The sequence below is a fragment of the Tenrec ecaudatus genome, chromosome 5, assembly GCF_050624435.1.
Source record: "Tenrec ecaudatus isolate mTenEca1 chromosome 5, mTenEca1.hap1, whole genome shotgun sequence".
NCBI classification, from domain to species: Eukaryota; Metazoa; Chordata; class Mammalia; order Afrosoricida; family Tenrecidae; genus Tenrec; species Tenrec ecaudatus.
Genome location: NC_134534.1, coordinates 4,104,944 through 4,122,154, shown reverse-complemented (window position 1 = coordinate 4,122,154; position 17,211 = coordinate 4,104,944). Strand labels below are relative to the sequence as shown.

Below are 17,211 nucleotides of genomic sequence, written 5' to 3'. Positions count from 1 at the left end.
TGTTCAGGGACTTCACTTTGGGAGCTTGAACTAAACCAGCCTTGCAGAAGTACTTACACCAAGGGAATTGGCCAATCATAAAAACCAGAGTTTGTGTATCTATGTGTGAGTGATTGGTTTACGGTGCTGCTTTATTGATCTATATTTATTTATTTATCTGCTTTGTGTAGACACTAGCCACATCCTTTCTCATCATCTCCGACCCGCCTGGCACTACCTGAAAGATGTGCGTGCCTCGCTTTGAAGAAACAAGAGGGATAAAGGAAACCAAAAGCCCTTTCGGAGACACACTCGACAGAATGGAAAGGCTGGGTTTTAAACACCGGCTGTTGGAATGCGCAGCCTCCTCGTTTGGCACAAGTGACTGCTGTCGCCCCTGGTCTCGGGTCTCAGCTGCTGCTGTCAAGTGAGGTCCAGTGCAGCTGCAATCATGGGGCCCTGTGTGGCAGGATGCAAATGCACCCTAGGGTTTCTCCTGGCCACACGTGTCTCAGTTGTCTCCCATGGAGTCGCTGGGCAGGTTAGAACCAGCAACCTCTCAGTTCCCACCCGAGTCTTTCACTCATCTTTTCCCGTATGTAGTCTGGGTAGACGAGAGAAACAAATCCACAGAAACTCATATCTAAATTAGAGAGTTTTATATAAAAGGTAAGTGTACATTGAGAAAGTATCCCAACCCAGTCCAGTCCAAGCCCTTAAGTCCAGCATTAGCCCATATCTAATCCTACACAGATCCACAAATTCCTCCTCAAACTCGCAAAACACACGCAACGAGGCCTAATGCCGACTGCAGGCGGAAAGCTGAATCAGTGAGCGTGTAAGCATCTCTGCGCTGGCAGGGGTTTCTACACGGCTGCTCCAGCACCCAGGGCTGCCTCAGGGTGGGCCCATGTAGCTTCTCCCCAGGGATGTCTTGCAGGAAGTGAGCCTTGCCAGCTAAAGCAGGGAACTGGCTAAGGCAGCCGCACCCCGGTCTGATCATCAAAGAACAAGAGTCATTTCTCTCTCCGCCCTTCAATTAATCCTACAGGTCTTTATAGGCCAGGTTGAAACAGTAACCCTAACTGTCTCACCCCCTCAGGACTCCTGTCCAGGAGATCGGACTTCCTGGCTGCCTGACAATGTCCTGTTTTGCCACATCCTTTGAGAACAGGACTATGACCAGGCCATCTTAGCATTGCCTAGTTCCGTGGTGACGTTGGAATGCAGATGACCAGAGGATGGTCCTGATTGGTGGCATTCTGTTCAGTGGCCCCCAAAGTTATACTTGGTTGTGTCGGATTCACCATTCTGATTTAGTTTTGGAAAATATCTTCAGCCAGTGGTGGCTAGGGACCCGAGTGGAGGGATGCATAAAGGAGCCAGTGAGTTGACGTTCCTCTGGTCAAGCTGTGTTAGTCAGAGCTTAGCCCGCTTCCTTGTAGCTCCCCTGCCTTGTGAGAATACACATTAACACTCCAGAGCCACTGAATCCAAATCTATACCATCAGCTACCGAACTCACTCAGCCCACTGCCGTCTTTTAGGGAAAAAAAAAAACTCAGTGCCCCCTTGGCAACTCAAGACCTTATCCTATAAGCCCTACTCCCTCACTGCCATGGAAACCAGGATGACTTATAGAAACCCCGTAGAGCGAGGGGTGAGTTTCCAAGCCTGTAACTCTTTACGTATGGGAGCCGATACTTCCACCTTCCTCCTTCAGAGCTGCTGGTGGTTTCAAACGGCTGACCTTGCAAAGTCCAGCCCAACTGTAACCACTATTCAATCCAAATTCATAGTGATCCTGGGTACAATAAAGCAAAAGGCATACCCGGGCTTGTGCTCGCTATTGTTGCAGCCATCCTGCCAGGGCCTTCCTTCATCTTTTTTGCCGCCCCTCTACATTACCAAGCATGGTGTCCTCCAGGCACTGGGCCCTTCTGATCACGTATCCAAAGCATGTGAGGCGGAGCCTGTGCCCGGGCTTCTAGGGAGCATCTGGCTGTACTGCTTGCTTGCTCTTCTGGCAGCCCATGGTCGATTCACTGTTCCTCATGAGCACCCTAATTCAAAGCTCCATTTCTTCAGGGGTCTTCCTGAATCATACAGATTAGTAAGTAAGCACAAGTATGCCTGTGCATACTTGGCTAGTGGCTTCTCCATCCCTGCTTTCAAATGTCTCTCCCGGTGTCCTCATTGCCAGAATCCACAAGGGAAATGGTGCAACTTGGCAAACAAACTGAAGAGTTGAGATAAAAGAAAGTCACGCATGAGGGTGGGAAGATCTCGCTGTCCTGAATGATGTACGGGTCACATGTGCTCGCCCTGCGGGACGGACGGTCGTGCCTGAGCCTCTGCTGCTCAGGGAGATCCACCAGCGAGCCTGACTTCTTCTCTTCTCAGCCCTGAACTCCCGTGCTTGAGTGCTTCCCTTTGTATCTGGAAGAAGGGCAGGCCTAGGGAGTCATCCTGCCTACGGAGCCATTCCAGTGTAAGCCTTCTGCCGAAGGCATTGCTTTGCTGCTGCTGAGTCCCAGGTGAGTCCTGCAGTTTTGGACGGAGCTGGTGGCCAGGCCACCTGCTTCCAGTTTGTTTCCCACAGAGGACTCAGTGCCCGTCTCTTCAGGGAGCGAGGACGTCTTGGTTCTGGCCCACTGCACCATCATCACACTCAACAAAAGAGAGCATGGATGACATGGCAGTGAATTTTCATATATGTACCTGTGGAATCACGACAACACTGGAAACTTCACAAATTCCATTTCTTTCAATTCCACTCTTTCCATGAAATTTGTGTGTGTGTGAAGGTATGTGTGTATGTATGTAAGGATGTGCATTGTATATGTATAACACATGCATGCGTATGTGTGAGGCATAGTCAGTTACTCATTAGACTGCAAATCACAAAGTCAGCAGTTCGAAACCACCAGCCAATCTGTGGGAGAAAGACGAGGCTTTCTACTCCCGTAAAGAGTTACAGTCTCAGAAACCCATTGGCCGTCCCTCCCTGTGCCATCAGGTCACCGTTGACTGGATGGCAGTGAGTACATGCATGCACATATATGTTGTGTGCTCATGTAGATATATAGGTAGGTGTATACATCCCTACATAACAATAGAAACACTTTTAAAGAAGTGGCAGGCCCCACACGCCTCAGGCAGGCGTGGAGCCCCAAGGGCAGGGCACTTACAGACTCTCCTGGAAGGTCAGGACCGTGAACTTGTGATGCTCCATGTAAAAGAAGGCCTCTGAGAACCGCCGGACCTGAGGGTGGAGGAGACAGCGACCGGTGAGGCCCTGGGCCAAGATCTCAGCTGCTGTGCAGGCAACAACACCTGAGGCTTGGGACGGCAAGCACCACGGGTGGAGGGTGCTCAACAAGGAGGAGCCCAGCATCTGGGGTTTGTGTACCCAGTCTCCTAGCTCCCTCTGCTGTTCTTTCAGACTCTGAGCCCCTACGTGGGGCAGGGGTGTGGGTCCATGTGTGCCTATTGGATCCTGCATCGCTTCCTGTCAGTTGACATTTAGTTCACATTTGTTGGTCTAGGTGAAAAGACCCGTATAGACATACACACACACACACACACACACACACACACAATCAGTGGCTGTCAGTCCACTCTTGTGTCACAGTAGAGCTATACTCCACAGGGATGGCCAGGGCTCGGCTTCCATAAGCAGAAAGCCAGGCCTTTCTTCTGAGGCACCTCAGGAGGACCCGCATGGCTAACCACATGGCTAACCGGATACATGGACTGCGACGCCTCTCACACCCAGGGACCCTACCCAGAAACCAATTCAACTAAATTTGCAAAGTCAGTCATGTGTGGAGGCTTCCAAAAGTTGGTAGGTGAATTCTACCATCCATAATTCCATGTTTCCCTGAGTTTTTGAAGCTCCCGAGTGTGTCTGAGAGACACTCCTGGGATGCTGGCCCTCAGGTTCCCCATCCCACCCCCGTTCCCCATGCTCTAAATGGGAAGGCTGGTGGCTCTTCTATCGCATTACAGCATTGGACGAGAACCCCCAGCTGCTGGTAGAGAAAAGAGACCCTAAGAACCATATCTTTTACTTGATACCATGTTTCCGTCATGCTCTTCCAAAGGCCGGGCAGCCGCCGTGCCGCGGGCTCTGTGATCATCTGAGCTAGTTGAGAAGATACGTTCAGGACAAGGGCTGAAGACGCAGGGCATGTTTGAGAACAAGGTGCAGCCCCTGCCCTCAGGCATGCCCGTAAGTGACCCCCAGCACCACCTTGCCCAGGGGATCTTCCTACCAGGGAGGAAAGCACTGGTGTGGGCCCCGCCTTACCCTCAGGGTGTGATGTTCCTGGGTGAGATAGGTGGTCACTTGGGGGTGCAGAGTGACGGTGTCCAGGAACTGGGTCCACAGGGCCACCAGGTGGGAAGTGAGCCAGGCCAGATCTTTGCTGATCTGCTCCGCTATTTTCTCTGGGTTGTTCAGCATCTGGGGAGACAGAGGATGACAGAGCCCTGGAGCCCAGTAGCCCACTGCGGCCCCACCGCTGGCATGCTGGCTGACTTCTCTATGCCCCCACAGACCTCTTCTCCCTCTGCACTCCTGGGGCATCCAACCAGGGTGACTCAAAGTGTGTGGTCACACAGAAAAAAAAATCAATCAAGGTTACGGCTTCAAAACCCCTAAAATCAGGTGCCGTGACCTTCTGCCTTGAATTCAACTGGCCCGGCAGGTACACTCTCTTCATGAAATGTGTTTCTGAAGGTGCCCCAAGGAGACTAAGACAGGGATGTGACAGAGAAGCTTGCCTGCAGCTGCCCACGGGTAGCCACAGGGACACATTGAAGCAAGTTTTGTTTGGGATACACTCAGTCATGCTTTTGGATCCCCTCTCGTGTTACCACTCAGGTCAAGAGAGGCATGACTCGTCAGCGAGGCAGTGAAACGATGCCGATGGTCCGACACCTAGGTCTTGTCTCAATGTCTAGAATAATACACCCCAAACGAATGATGCACCCAAGCCCTTTGTCTTGTGCCCAGGAAGGCCTGTCATAGTGCTTCCATTTGTCTAAGTCTGTGTTCGTTTTAGATACAGCGTATGCCTGGACTCCTACAGCCACTCCCTGCCTTCCATCTTTTCCTTGTACTCGCGTGTGCTTTGCAATTTCTCTTTGCTAACTCTCTATCCCAGGACCATCAATCTCCATCAACTCACCTTTCCGTGACCAGGCCTGGGGACGCTGCGTCCCGGGCACCTTTCCAGTTCCCTGCGCTGTGAGCAATGAGCGCCTACCCCTTGCAGCACAGGACTGGAAGGACTGCGGCAGCTTCTCAGACCCTGCGGCACACCACAGCCCACCCGAGTCCCAACCAGGTGCTCTGCAACCGTTACTGCTTCCAGCTCTGAAGATGCACTAGCTGGCAAGTGGTACCCTGGTGGCGCAGTGGATTTAGCCCTGGGCTGCTAACCACACGGTCACAGGTGGTTCGAAGCCACTTGTTCAGCAGGAGAAAGAGGAGGCTCTTGGCTGCTATAAAGATGTTACAGTCTCAGAACCCCTAGGGAGCAGCTCTGGTCTGTCCTGCACGGGCTGTGGATCAGAATCCGCTCAACAGCATGGGGTTCGGGGTTTGGGATATGGCAGGGGCTGGGGGTAAAGTTATTCAGCAAGTCCACTCTGATCTGTCAGCGGATCAGACTCTGCTGGCCAGTGTGTTGGAAGGATGCTGGGGCTGTGTCCCTGGTGTGTCAGAAACGGCCGAGGCACCGCTTGCACTGGACCACCAGTGTGGAGAAAGGAGGAAGAAATGGGTCTTGGGAATTCCTGTTACCCCTCTTGATAGTGGACATGGCTACTGGCAGAAGGGCAAAAGACTGCTTCTAGTTCAGCCACAGACTGGGGGCTGGGCCAGTGGTGGGCTTGGGGAAACCCCCCTTTCCCTACCCCGCACAAGACACAGGAGAGGGACCAAGGCTGTGATGGTGGCTCCATCCATGTCCAGAGGAACAACCAGAACCTCTTTATCATTGCTGGTATGCTGGGCTCCACTGTCCACCGCCTCTCCTGCTGACCCTCGGCATTCCTGAGTGCCTCTGTCCTGGGAGGAGCACCCAACTCTGGGCAGTCCCAGGAGAGGCTGGGGTCTAGGTAGTAGCACTATTTAGTTAGATGGTGATGGTTTGGGATTCCTGGCAGTAAGTCAATTCTGACTCCTAGGGATGCTGTAGGACAGACTGGGTCTTCCCCTCCTGGTGGGTTTCTGAGCTTGTAGCTCTTTTTTTTTAAAAAAATCATTTTATTCGGGGCTCATACAACTCTTATCATCATCCATCCATCCATTCATCCATCCATCCATCCATCCATCCATCCATCCATTGTGTCAAGCACATTTGTTGTCATCATCATTCTCAAAACATTTACTTTCTACTTTAGCTCTTGGTGTCAGCTCCTCATCCCCCACTCTTCCCTCCCTCACAAACACTTGATAATTTATAAATTATTATTTTTTTCATGTCTTATACTGTCCAATGTTACCCTTCACTCACTTTTCTGTTGTCCATCCCCCAGGGAAGAGGTTATATGTAGATCATTATGATTGGTTCTCGTTTCTCCCCCCACCTACTCCTTTACCCTCCTGGTATTGCTACTGTCATTATTGGTCCTGAGGGGTTTATCTGTCCTGGATTCCCTGTGTTTGCAGCTCTGATCTGTACCAGTGTACATGCTCTTGTCTAGCTGGATTTGTAAGGTAGAATTGGTCATGGTAGTGTGGGGAAGGTAGCATTAAAGATCTAGAGGAAAGTTGTAAGTTTCATTGGTGCTATACTGCACCCTGACTGGCTCGTCTCCTCCCAGAAACCCTTCTGTAAGGGGATGTCCAGTTGCCTACAGATGGGCTTTGGCTACCCACTCCACACTCGTTATCTCGTGATCACACAGGGTGGTGTGCTTCTTCCATGTGGGCTTTGTTACTTCTCAGCTACATGGTTGCTTATTTATCTTCAAGCCTTTAAGACCTCAACTGCTATATCTTTTGAAAGCCAGGCACCATCTGATTGTAGGTCTTTTTAAGAGTTGAAACCTCATCTGTCTCCCTCAGAGCTCCTGGTGGTTTCGAACGGCTGACCTTGTGGTTTGCAGAGCAACTTATATTACACTATGCCACCAGGGATCCTTGAGGGAGAGGTTTATAAGACCAAGTCAAACCAAATGCACTGCCAGCGAGTTGATGCTGACTCAAAACAAACCTATAGGACAGAGTAGGGCTGTTCTGTGAGTTTCTGAGACTGTAACTCTTGGTGGGCGTAGAAAGCCCCATCTTTCTCCATCAGAGTAGCTGTTAAGTTCACACTGCTAACATTGCTGATTAAAGCCCGATGTGTAAGCTGGGTCCCTGTGATTATAATAGAGGTGCATTAAACACACGGTGAACTCCCATGTGCTGAGTGCTGTAGGAGCCTCCTGGGGGGCTTCCTGGAGGAGGTAACACCTGCCTGCACTGTCAGGTTAAGGAGGTTATACATTGGATAAGCCTAATTTTCTTTCCTAGAACCAGCCAGGCTCTGACCTCGGGCCTGGATCCTGCCTGCCTTGGATAAGGCCTCGCTGGAGGCTCTAAAATGACAAGCATCCAGATCCCTCTGCCATTGCCTCCGGTACAACTCATATACATTTCCCAGATGTCTGCAAACCCTGCTTCACCGCACATCCTCCTGGGGCCCACTGCTGCTGCAGGTCTCAGCCCAGTGGCTTCCCAGAATGCCCACTATGATGTCTAACAGCGATGCCCACCCACAGTGAGGGGCCCATGAGCCTGAGTGCCTAAGAGACACCACCTGCCTTAACCCACAAGCCAGGCCTGCCTGGTACGAACCTGCTTGTCTTGCCCCCTCCCTCAAAGCCAAGCTACTTCCCTCTCTCCAGTAGATTCTGACTTGTAGGGACCCTGTAGGACAGAATAGAACAGTCCCACCGAGTTTCCAAGACTCAGCGCATCTTCTTTCTCCTGCTGAGAAGCTAGTGGGTTTGAAAGGCTGGCCTTGCAGTGAGCAGGGGAGCCAGCTGGGGAAGCCCCACGAGGCATGTCTACCTTGTCATAGTAGAGGGTCTTCGGAACCAACTCAAACTCGTGCAGCAAGAACCACACAACTTCTGGATAAGGATCCTCAGCTCCAGCAGATGACCCAATGGGATGTAAACAAGGCCCAAGTCCATGGCAAACGGGTAGATTACGACTCAGAGTAGAACTGCCCCGCTGGGGTTCTAAGACTCATCTTTCCCTCTCCGGGTGGCTGGTGAGCTCCAAAGGCTGACCTTAGGGTCATCAGGCCAGTGCTTAACCCACCCAGAGCTGTTACAGTGCCCCGCGCACTGTAAATGACAACCACATGGGTCTGCCAAACGCAGTTTCTGAATTCATGGCTCATGGACAGATAAATCAGTGCATTCCCCTTTCTGGGGCCTGGGGAAGCAGGGGTCCTCTAGCCTGCTCCCTTTGCCATCGCCTCAAGAATGGAGCTGGACCCACACGAGGTGTCTCATGGAGGCTCAATGGTTTTCAGGAACAGACTGGCCGGGTGTTTGGGTGGGATGTCCAGTATGGGGTCGCAGGCCCATCGGCCCCTCTCTGTCGTCTTGACCAAGCACACGGCCCTGTCGGTCCCACTCGGCTTGTGCAACGCAGACCCAAGGAGTCCAACTGCCTAGTTACCTGCAGCTCTGAGCACAGCTGGGAGAGCGTCTCTTCAACAGCGAGGGCCTCTGGGAAGAGAAAAACACACACCAGACGGTTAAACAGCCCCCTGAGTCAGGTTCTCAGGGCAAGCACGGATCCTGGTAGAGCAGCCCCTCTCCCAGCTGCCTGTTGGGCCATGTTTGCCAACAGCACTGTCCTGCCTGGGAGGTCCATGGGACCGCATGTAGTCAGGCCCCCCGCCTGCAGTTAACCCAAAGGTCCATCCATCCAGGGCACATGGAACAGCAGGCCTGGTGGGCTGCTTCCAAAAGATTAGCCATCAGCGCCCCCTACTGACACCCTGGGGCTGGCCGGGAGTGCACTGGACTCCGGGGAAATGGGTGGTTTGCAGATCCTGATGGCAGGCCAGGCGGCTTCACAGAGGACACGGGTGAACGCCGTCTCCGGGACACACGTCTGAGAAACCGCAGGTACCGGGGTGCATGCTCACACAGGTGGCATGCAAAGGGGTCCTCTGAGCGTCTGGGCCTGGCGAGCAGTGCGGCTCACATGGTGTTTCCACACAAAATGGCCCGCAGGGGCTACATTTGTTCACCAATCGTGGCTCCGCCCAGATCCATCCAGGTATTTCTCTAAGCGTGCTATGCTGATTCATTACCGGACAAAATCAACTTTAAAAAATCAAACAAATTCATTCCCTCAAGGTAATGCCACCTCATAACAACCCTGGAGCACAGAGTAGGACTGTGTGGGTTTCCACATTGTTATGTCTTTACGGGAGCAGACAGCCCCCTCTTGCTCCCTGGGAGGAGTGGGTACCTTCAAACTGCTGACTTAGGGGTGAACAGCCCAATCTGTAACTCACGACACCACATGTAAAGGCTCAAACGAGCTCTTCGCAAAATGCCTTAAGGGGGAGGGCGTGCTTGGGACAAGGAGAACGTGCACATAACATATTTGCATAAAATACAACGTGCGCGCAGACACACACACACACAAGTGCACAGAGGGGCATAGTATAAGTCTATGTGATTTACATGGTCGTGGGCTCCTGTCCCCATTTCCCAGGTGGAAAACAGGAAGCCAGGGACAAGGGAAAGGCTGCACCCCCTCCCCTGCCTCCAGACCCGCCAGGCGACCTCACTATAGCACCGAGGGCCAAGGCTCAGGGCACATGTGATTTTGCATCCACAGGTGAGGGCCTGCTTGCGCTCTCCGGAGTCCAGGAAGCCAGGGTGGGACACTGCCACTTAGTCCTGGCCCTGAGCTACAGGGGGGCTCTTCTGAGGAGATTTTGAAGAACCAGGAGTCCTCCTTCACCTGTGCCAATGAGTGTGTTTGCTCCCCGAAAGACTTCCAGCACTGGAGACCCTCTGGGGCACTTCTATGGGGTCACTCTGGGCCATGAGGAGAGGGTCTGGGCTGGGTTTGAGTCCCAGAGAGGAGGGTGGGCTGCGGGGGGAGCCCCAGCCGGGCCCTTACCCAGCTCGGTCCGTGGCAGCTCGGGGATGTCCCTCAGGATGAGCAGGAAGTAGGCGCGCAGCCCTCGGGTGGCTTGAAGCAGCAGGTGGCACAGGCCCCGGTGCCACTGGTAGGCGTGCTGCATACAGTTCTCCGAGGGCACGTAGAAGCTCCCCTGCGGAGCGACAGGGCACACTGAGGACGTGGGACCAGCCCATCCGCCTGCACCCGCCAAGGCAGGCCCTGGGGCGCGAACCAGGGACCCGACCTCCTCCTGGGGACGTGACTGATGATTCCACGTGACGTTTTCTCCGCCCCTCTGCCTGGCAAAAACCCTCGCCTGTCCACCTCGCTCTCACCATGTTGGCGCCCAAATTACGCTGGGGACAGATGACGAGGACGATGGATGGAGATGAGGATGGCTGAAGATGAAGATGGAGCTGAGGGGAGCTGATGGCAGCCACTCACAAGCCCCTTCCCCTGGGGTCCAGGCATCACTCACAACCCCGTCCCCTAAGGTCAAGAGCACACAGGGGTAGGCTCCTTTGCATGGAGAGGCAAGGATTCAGAAAGAGCCCCGTGGCTGAGTGAGTCACCCATCGTGTTTCTGACCTCGCACCAAGAGAGGAGGACAACGCGTCTGCTCCCATAAAGACTTACAGTCTCGGAAGAAGTTCGACTTGCCCAAAAGAGCTGCAAATAATCTGAATGGACTCAGTGGCGTTTGTTTGGGGCCTGGGTGGTTCTCGCAGCAGACAGGTGAGACCATCCCTGTGGCAAGAGCCCGCTGCCAGGCTGGGTATGTGAGCTTGCAGAGTGGCAGGCTCTGTACACTCCATGGTGGACACAGGCTGTGGGAGACCAACAGAACTGGACAGATGCGGCTTCCGGTGGGGAAGATTCCCCCTGTCCACAGTGGCTTGGAGGCCAAGCCCTGACCAAGAGAGAGCTGGCCTCCTTGTAACCCGAGAGAAAGGTCTCATGATTGAATGTTAGGAGAGGACTTTTGTTGCCAGTGGTGGTGTGTTCCTGGGAATGGACAAACGAATCCTGGAGCATTAGTTCCCTGACGATGGAAATAAGGACGCCAGTGAGTTGTGTGTGTGGTGTTTGGGTGGTGCCAACAGTCCAGTACTCAGTGACTAACTGCAAGGCTAGAGACTCAAATCCACCCAGAGGCATCTGGAAGAAAGGTCTGGCGACCCACTTCCAAAAATCTAACCCTGGGGATTCCTGGGGAGCCCAGCTCTCCTGGATGCATATAGTGGGGGAGTGGATTCCATGGAAACTGGCTTGGCTCTCACTGTACCGCGTCTTGGTTTTCTACATAGTGTTTTCGATGGCCCCTGTCACAGGACCTCCTGTTCCCCTAGAGTACTATCCCATGGCTATGCTGGGAAGAGAACTTGGCTCTTCCAGCTTCCTGGGCTGCTGTTGGGCTGCCCCCTGCGTGACAGACACTGAAACAAGGTATGGCACTGGTGGGGCCCCACATGCTTGGCGGGATTTTGAGCGACCTCATAGCTGAAGACACAGCAGCCACCTCCTTGCTCTGCCTGATCACCCCACTCCATGCTGCCCTCTGGGTGCTGAGCGGGCCATCAGGTGCAGGGCAAGTGTGTAGAGTCCGAGATGGCAATACTAGGGTTGGCGTCACCCAGTGACTCAGGGTGTCACTCCCCCCCCCCCAACTCCACCATGGTCTTCTTCCTGTAGCAGACCACATCGAATCCTCAGTAATATCTGCTGTCCTTTGCAGCCAGAGAGCAAATACCAGGCGACCAGTGTTATTGTATGTTGCTTAAAAGAACGCTTGATCCGGGCTCACAAACAGCGATCACCACAGTATCAGGCATTTGACACACCCAGTGACTGTGGGAACACAGGCGGCCAGCAGAGCGACAGGGCCGCTTACCACCCTTGTTGATGAAACCGTGACTGGGCAGTCATGTCAAGTAGTAGGGCGTTTCAGCCTGGCAGGGATCTTAATACATGGTAACTAGGTGTATGTACAAACAAACAACCATGTTTTGGTTGTTATAACTGACCGCAGGCAAATATTTAATACAAATCTGCACACTGCTGCTGAAACACTGCATACTTTCCAGACATGTCCCTTGGCATGACACCCCCTTGCGTCCCCTGAGGATGCCCCCAATGGTGCCACAGAGGCAGGCGCTGGCAGCTGCATGTTACAGAGCCTGATCTGAGGAGCAGTCATGTGTGCAGAGAAGGCTGGGGGGATCCCACGTGTGCCGGCCCACAGCAGCGAGCTGCACCTGGGGTGATTCTCTAGGAAAGGAAGCCAAGGCAGAGATGCACCTGCAGCCAGTCACGGGCTGTGTCCTCGGTAGGAACACAATGGCGGCAGGGAACTGCACAGCCACGCCATCACCGTGAACACCTCAACTGATCCCAGAGGGGGTCTGGACCTATGATGGCCCCACAGGGGACAGAGAGCAGGGCTTTAGGCTCTCCAAGTGACCAACATTGGGTGGGGCTTACCCTGGGCAGGAAGCATGGCTTCAGTGCCTAACTCTTCCCAGGCTGCTGAAGTCCCAGAGAGTGGCTTGTCCTTGGCTGCAGGGACTGCCTGGGTGGGGACTGGTTGCGTCCGGTCTGTGGAATGGGCTAGAGAGCACATCGCAGAGTCCCCTACAGACCCTCTGAGAACTCCTCGGCACCCCAGGGTCTCTCTTCTTGAGTTATGTAAGACAAACACTCGACCGGGTCTGGAAGGAAAACCTGTGTCCACTTCACAGCAACACAGTTCAGTCCAAGAGCACGTCTGTGACCATCAGGCAGTCAGGGCAATCCATGCCTTCCAACGCACCACCTGTCTCACTCTGCCAGGCAGAGAGCAGAGACGCCAGCAAGAAACAAAGGAGGGAGGGAGGCACGCAGAGCTTGCACGTGGCAGAGGACATGCCCTCCTGGCCAGCTCTGAGCAGGGAGGACGCAGTAGTTTCTGAAACGGCTACAGAGGCGTACACCATATTTCATCTGACCTTCAACATGCCCCATGGCAGGCAAACACTCTTGTCTGGATTCTTTTTTTTTGAAAAGGATACAGAGGCGGTGAAATTCAGCAGTCACCACAACACCACTCCCCTGAGTTCAGTCATCTGTTTTTCATTTTCTTCTAGAGAAACCCATTCAGAAAGGCCTCAGCAGTGAGCAATCACCAGACAAGGGAAACTGTCCGCATGGGCCCCCGAACAGGGGCGGGTGGAATCCCCGTGTAATCACTTCTGGTTGACTTTTCCTAATATTTCCAAGTACATAGATTCTTATGTCCCTGGGTGTTCATTTAATGAATGTCTATTTTGAAAACACACGCACACATTAGGATATGCCTTCGATGTGTTTCTGCCTCCTTGTTTTTCTCACGCAGCCCCTCTTGGCGATCTCTCCGCACCAGCTCCTTCGCTGAGTGGTAGGGACTCCTCTTCCCATGGCACTGATGACAAGGTGAGGCTGAAAGAATTAAACCACTTGCACGGAGTCACCCTGCTTGCCAGCAGAAGCAATGCTTCTCAAGGTGCAGGTGCTAAAACCCTCTCAGTAGCCACAGATGATTCTGAGAACAATGAGGGGCAGCTGTCCCTGCAAAGGCCCCTGACTGTGATAGGCGTTCATTAAGTCCCGGTAGCTCCATTAGCGGTGACTAAGCAGAAAGGTGTTTGCTTGCGTTTTATTGACAACACAAAGACATGTGACCGTGTGAATCATAACAAACTATGGATAGCCCTGAGACACATGAGAATTCTAGAACACGTCATTGTGTTCCTGGGGAACCGATACATGAGTCACCACGGAGTCATCTGAACAGGACGAGGCGACACTGATGGTTAAGAATCGAAAGAAGGTTTCCATCAAGGTTAGCAATTCTGTGGCTAGAAGTCACAAGGAAGGTGAGCATCAGGGCTGTATCCTCTCACCATACTCCTTCAATCTGTCTGCTGAGCAAGTCCCCCAGAGGCTGGCTTACACGAAGAATGCGGCATTAGGATTGGAGGAAGGCTCATTACCTGCGAGATGCAGATGATACAGCCTTGCCTGCTGAAAGCGAGGAGTACTTGAAGCGCCCGCTGATGAAGATCAAGGACGGCGGCTTTCAGCATGGATCACAACTCAGTGTAAAGAAAACCAACATCTTCACAACTGGACAAATGGGTAACATCACTAAAAGCACAGAAACAATGGAAATTTTCAAGTATTTCATCTCGCTTGGATCCACAATCAAAGCTCCTGGCTGCAGCAGTCAAAGGTCAAACAACACGCTGCACCGAGTAAGACCGCACCGGAGTGCGGACGAGCAAGTGCCACTTGGGGGCTAGGGGTGCACCTGACGCAAGCCAGGTGGTCTCATGGGCATGTGAAAGCTGGACATTGAATAAGGAAGTTCGAAGAAGAACTGGGGCATTTAAATTCTGGTGCTGGGGAGAATATTGAAGGTACTACCCAAGGGCAGGAGTCTTAAGAGAAAGGAAGCCAGAATGCCCCTTATAAACAAAGACGAGGACACTTCCTCTTAAGCATTTGGAGCATGTTATCGGGAGAAGGCAGTCCCTGAAAGAGGCCATCGCGGCTGACAAAGACGAGGGGCAGTGAAAAAGAGAAAGACCGCCGACAAGATGCCTTTACACAATGGTGGCAAGGACAGGCTCTAACACAATAAAGTTTGCGAGGATGGCATTGCTAGGATGGCACTGGACCCAGCAGCGGTTTGTTCTGTTGTACAGAGGGTCCCGATGCCATAGAGGGTCCCGCTCTATAAACACCCTACCGGATGAAAAGCAGCTTTCCCCTAACAAGTACGCAAGTATTTGGGGGAGTCGCTCCCCCAGCCCAATTCAAGCCATTGAAATCTGATCCTGTGCTCTGATCACTGCACACTCAGGAAGAGCCCCCCACAACATCCTGGTCTGAGGTGTGCCCAGGCGGGTGGTGGGTGAACAGTGTGTTGTCTCAGAGCCAGATGACAAAGTGTGTCTTGAAGGGGGCTTCCCTGATCCCCGAGCCCACACTGATAGCCATCTGGCAGCGAAGCCTCGCTATGAAAGTGGTCAGGGACAAAGTTGGCTCCTGGATGCTGAATCAGTCCCAACCCAGGGCAACCCCACACTCAGGGGGCAAAATGCCACCCAATCTTTTATATATATATATGCCACCTAATCTTCTTATACCATCCCCATGTGGATTGGACTCTTGGGATCTACAGAGTTTTCATTGGCTGGTTTCCAGAAGTAGACCACCAGACCTGCCTTTCTAGTCCATCTTAGTCTGGAAGCGCTACTGAAACCTGTCCGGCATCCTTGTGACGCTCACACCACAGCCAGAGATGCTGCCTATCCAAGAGATGCACAGGCTGCAAATGGCACCTGGGTCTCCAGGACAACGATGAAATTGGACTAGAACAGAGTAGGAAGAAGGACTCCGGGGCTTCTTCCAGAAACGAGCCATGAAAACCTTATGGATCACAGCAGCCTGCTGCCCACTATAGTACTGAGAGATGAGACTCCGAGGCTGAGAGGCATGCAGATTTCACAGGCTTCAACCATGGTCTTGAACAGGCTGATGTGCAGGAAGATGGGCAACTTTTCATTCTGTGTGCGTAGTTAGGGCCAACACAACGGCTACACAATCATTTGCTAGGCTTGCACTGACAGCTGTGGTCACCTTCTAGCACCACATATCCCGTCAGGTCTGTGTCTATTGCATGGCCTATACAGTAGGAGTCACAATAGGCATTAATTCCCAGCAAGGTGAAGAAGGGCAAGTAAGATAGTGCCGCACAGCTCTCAGGGGAGAGTCTGGCACAGAATCACGGAGAGATGTTAGCGGTAGGAATGCAGAAGAAGGCCTATTGTCCACTTTTCAGGCATGGGGGACAGTTGACCCTGGGCCATGGAGGCGATGGTTCCAGGGTACAGTAAGTAGCGTGGCGATGCGGGCCACCAACGTCTCAACCAGCGCCGCCCAAGCACCCTCTTCCCTCTTCTGTAAACAGAGGAGTTCGTGTCATAAAAAGAGGAGGTACCCGCATCCCTATCTCTGAAATGTTTCTCTTTGGTGTGTTAGAGGGGTCTTCACAGGATGTGCTCAGGCCATTCCACAACCGTGTTCGTATGCAGTGACTTCACAGGCAACAGCTTCATTGGTGAGGGCACTCACACCTCCTTCCAGCGTCAAAAGTGCCGGTGTGCCCACTTGGCATTCATCTGTGAAACACTGAAAGCTCTGCTCTGGCCCTTCATTCTGCAGTCTCCCACTCCCATTTGTTCTTCATAAAAAGCAATCCCCCAACTGTATGCCATGCTCAGCGATTTTGTTAGCAGTTGGGAAATGAGAGTCTTGCGATTTAATCTAATTGAGACTAGCATTACAGAACTCATACTGAACAAACAATTTAGTTGTCAGATGCCATAAAACCCCAAACAAACACCTTTCCAATGGATGTTTTCTGCTCTACAGTCTGCCTCGTAGGAAGGCTTTGATTTTGAGAGGTATGGTGCACATTCTCTAAGTCAATCAGATGCATATATGCTTCTTCATTCAGGGGTTGTGAGAACTGGATGCGGAGGGGGGTGAAGCAGCACTGCAGAGAGGGTATAGGTGACAGGAAAGTTCTGGAGCCAGACCGTGGTAATGGTTCAGAACATCGTGAATGGGCCTAATACCACAGAATTAAGCAGGCTGAAATAGTTCAAATCATAAATGAGATCTCATGCACATTTTACCTCAATAAGAATAGACTCAACAGTTGCTCTATTTGGCTTTTCACATCACGATAAATGGAGAAAGGTGGAAGTCCTCAAGGACTTTGCCTTGCTCGGATCCCCCATCATCGCTCATGGAAGCAGCATCACCAGATTAAATGACACACTGCACTGAGTAAATCTGCTGCTCACGATCTCTTGAGTGTTGAAAAACAAAAATGCCACATTAAGGACTATGAATTGGCTGGCTCAAGCCATGGTATTTTAGCTTTTAAAGACATGTCAGATCACTTGCTGTGAGAAATGACCATTGATGCATTCACTGGCTCAGAATGGCCTGAGTTCACACTCTGGCTTTGCAAATGGAAAACTC

At 52.4% G+C, this 17,211-nt stretch overlaps 1 protein-coding gene across 1 annotated transcript in view; it reads right to left on the bottom strand.

Moving 5' to 3' along the window:
* The window catches only part of FAM135B (family with sequence similarity 135 member B), a 122,801-nt gene that overhangs the window by 26,168 nt on the left and 79,422 nt on the right, over positions 1-17,211 (bottom strand). The window contains exons 7-10 of the mRNA XM_075550569.1: positions 10,138-10,291; positions 8,671-8,720; positions 4,291-4,446; positions 3,170-3,243 (exon numbers count right to left, since the gene is read on the bottom strand). Coding sequence (XP_075406684.1) covers positions 3,170-3,243; positions 4,291-4,446; positions 8,671-8,720; positions 10,138-10,291 — 434 coding nt within the window. The remainder of the gene's footprint in view (positions 1-3,169; positions 3,244-4,290; positions 4,447-8,670; positions 8,721-10,137; positions 10,292-17,211) is intronic.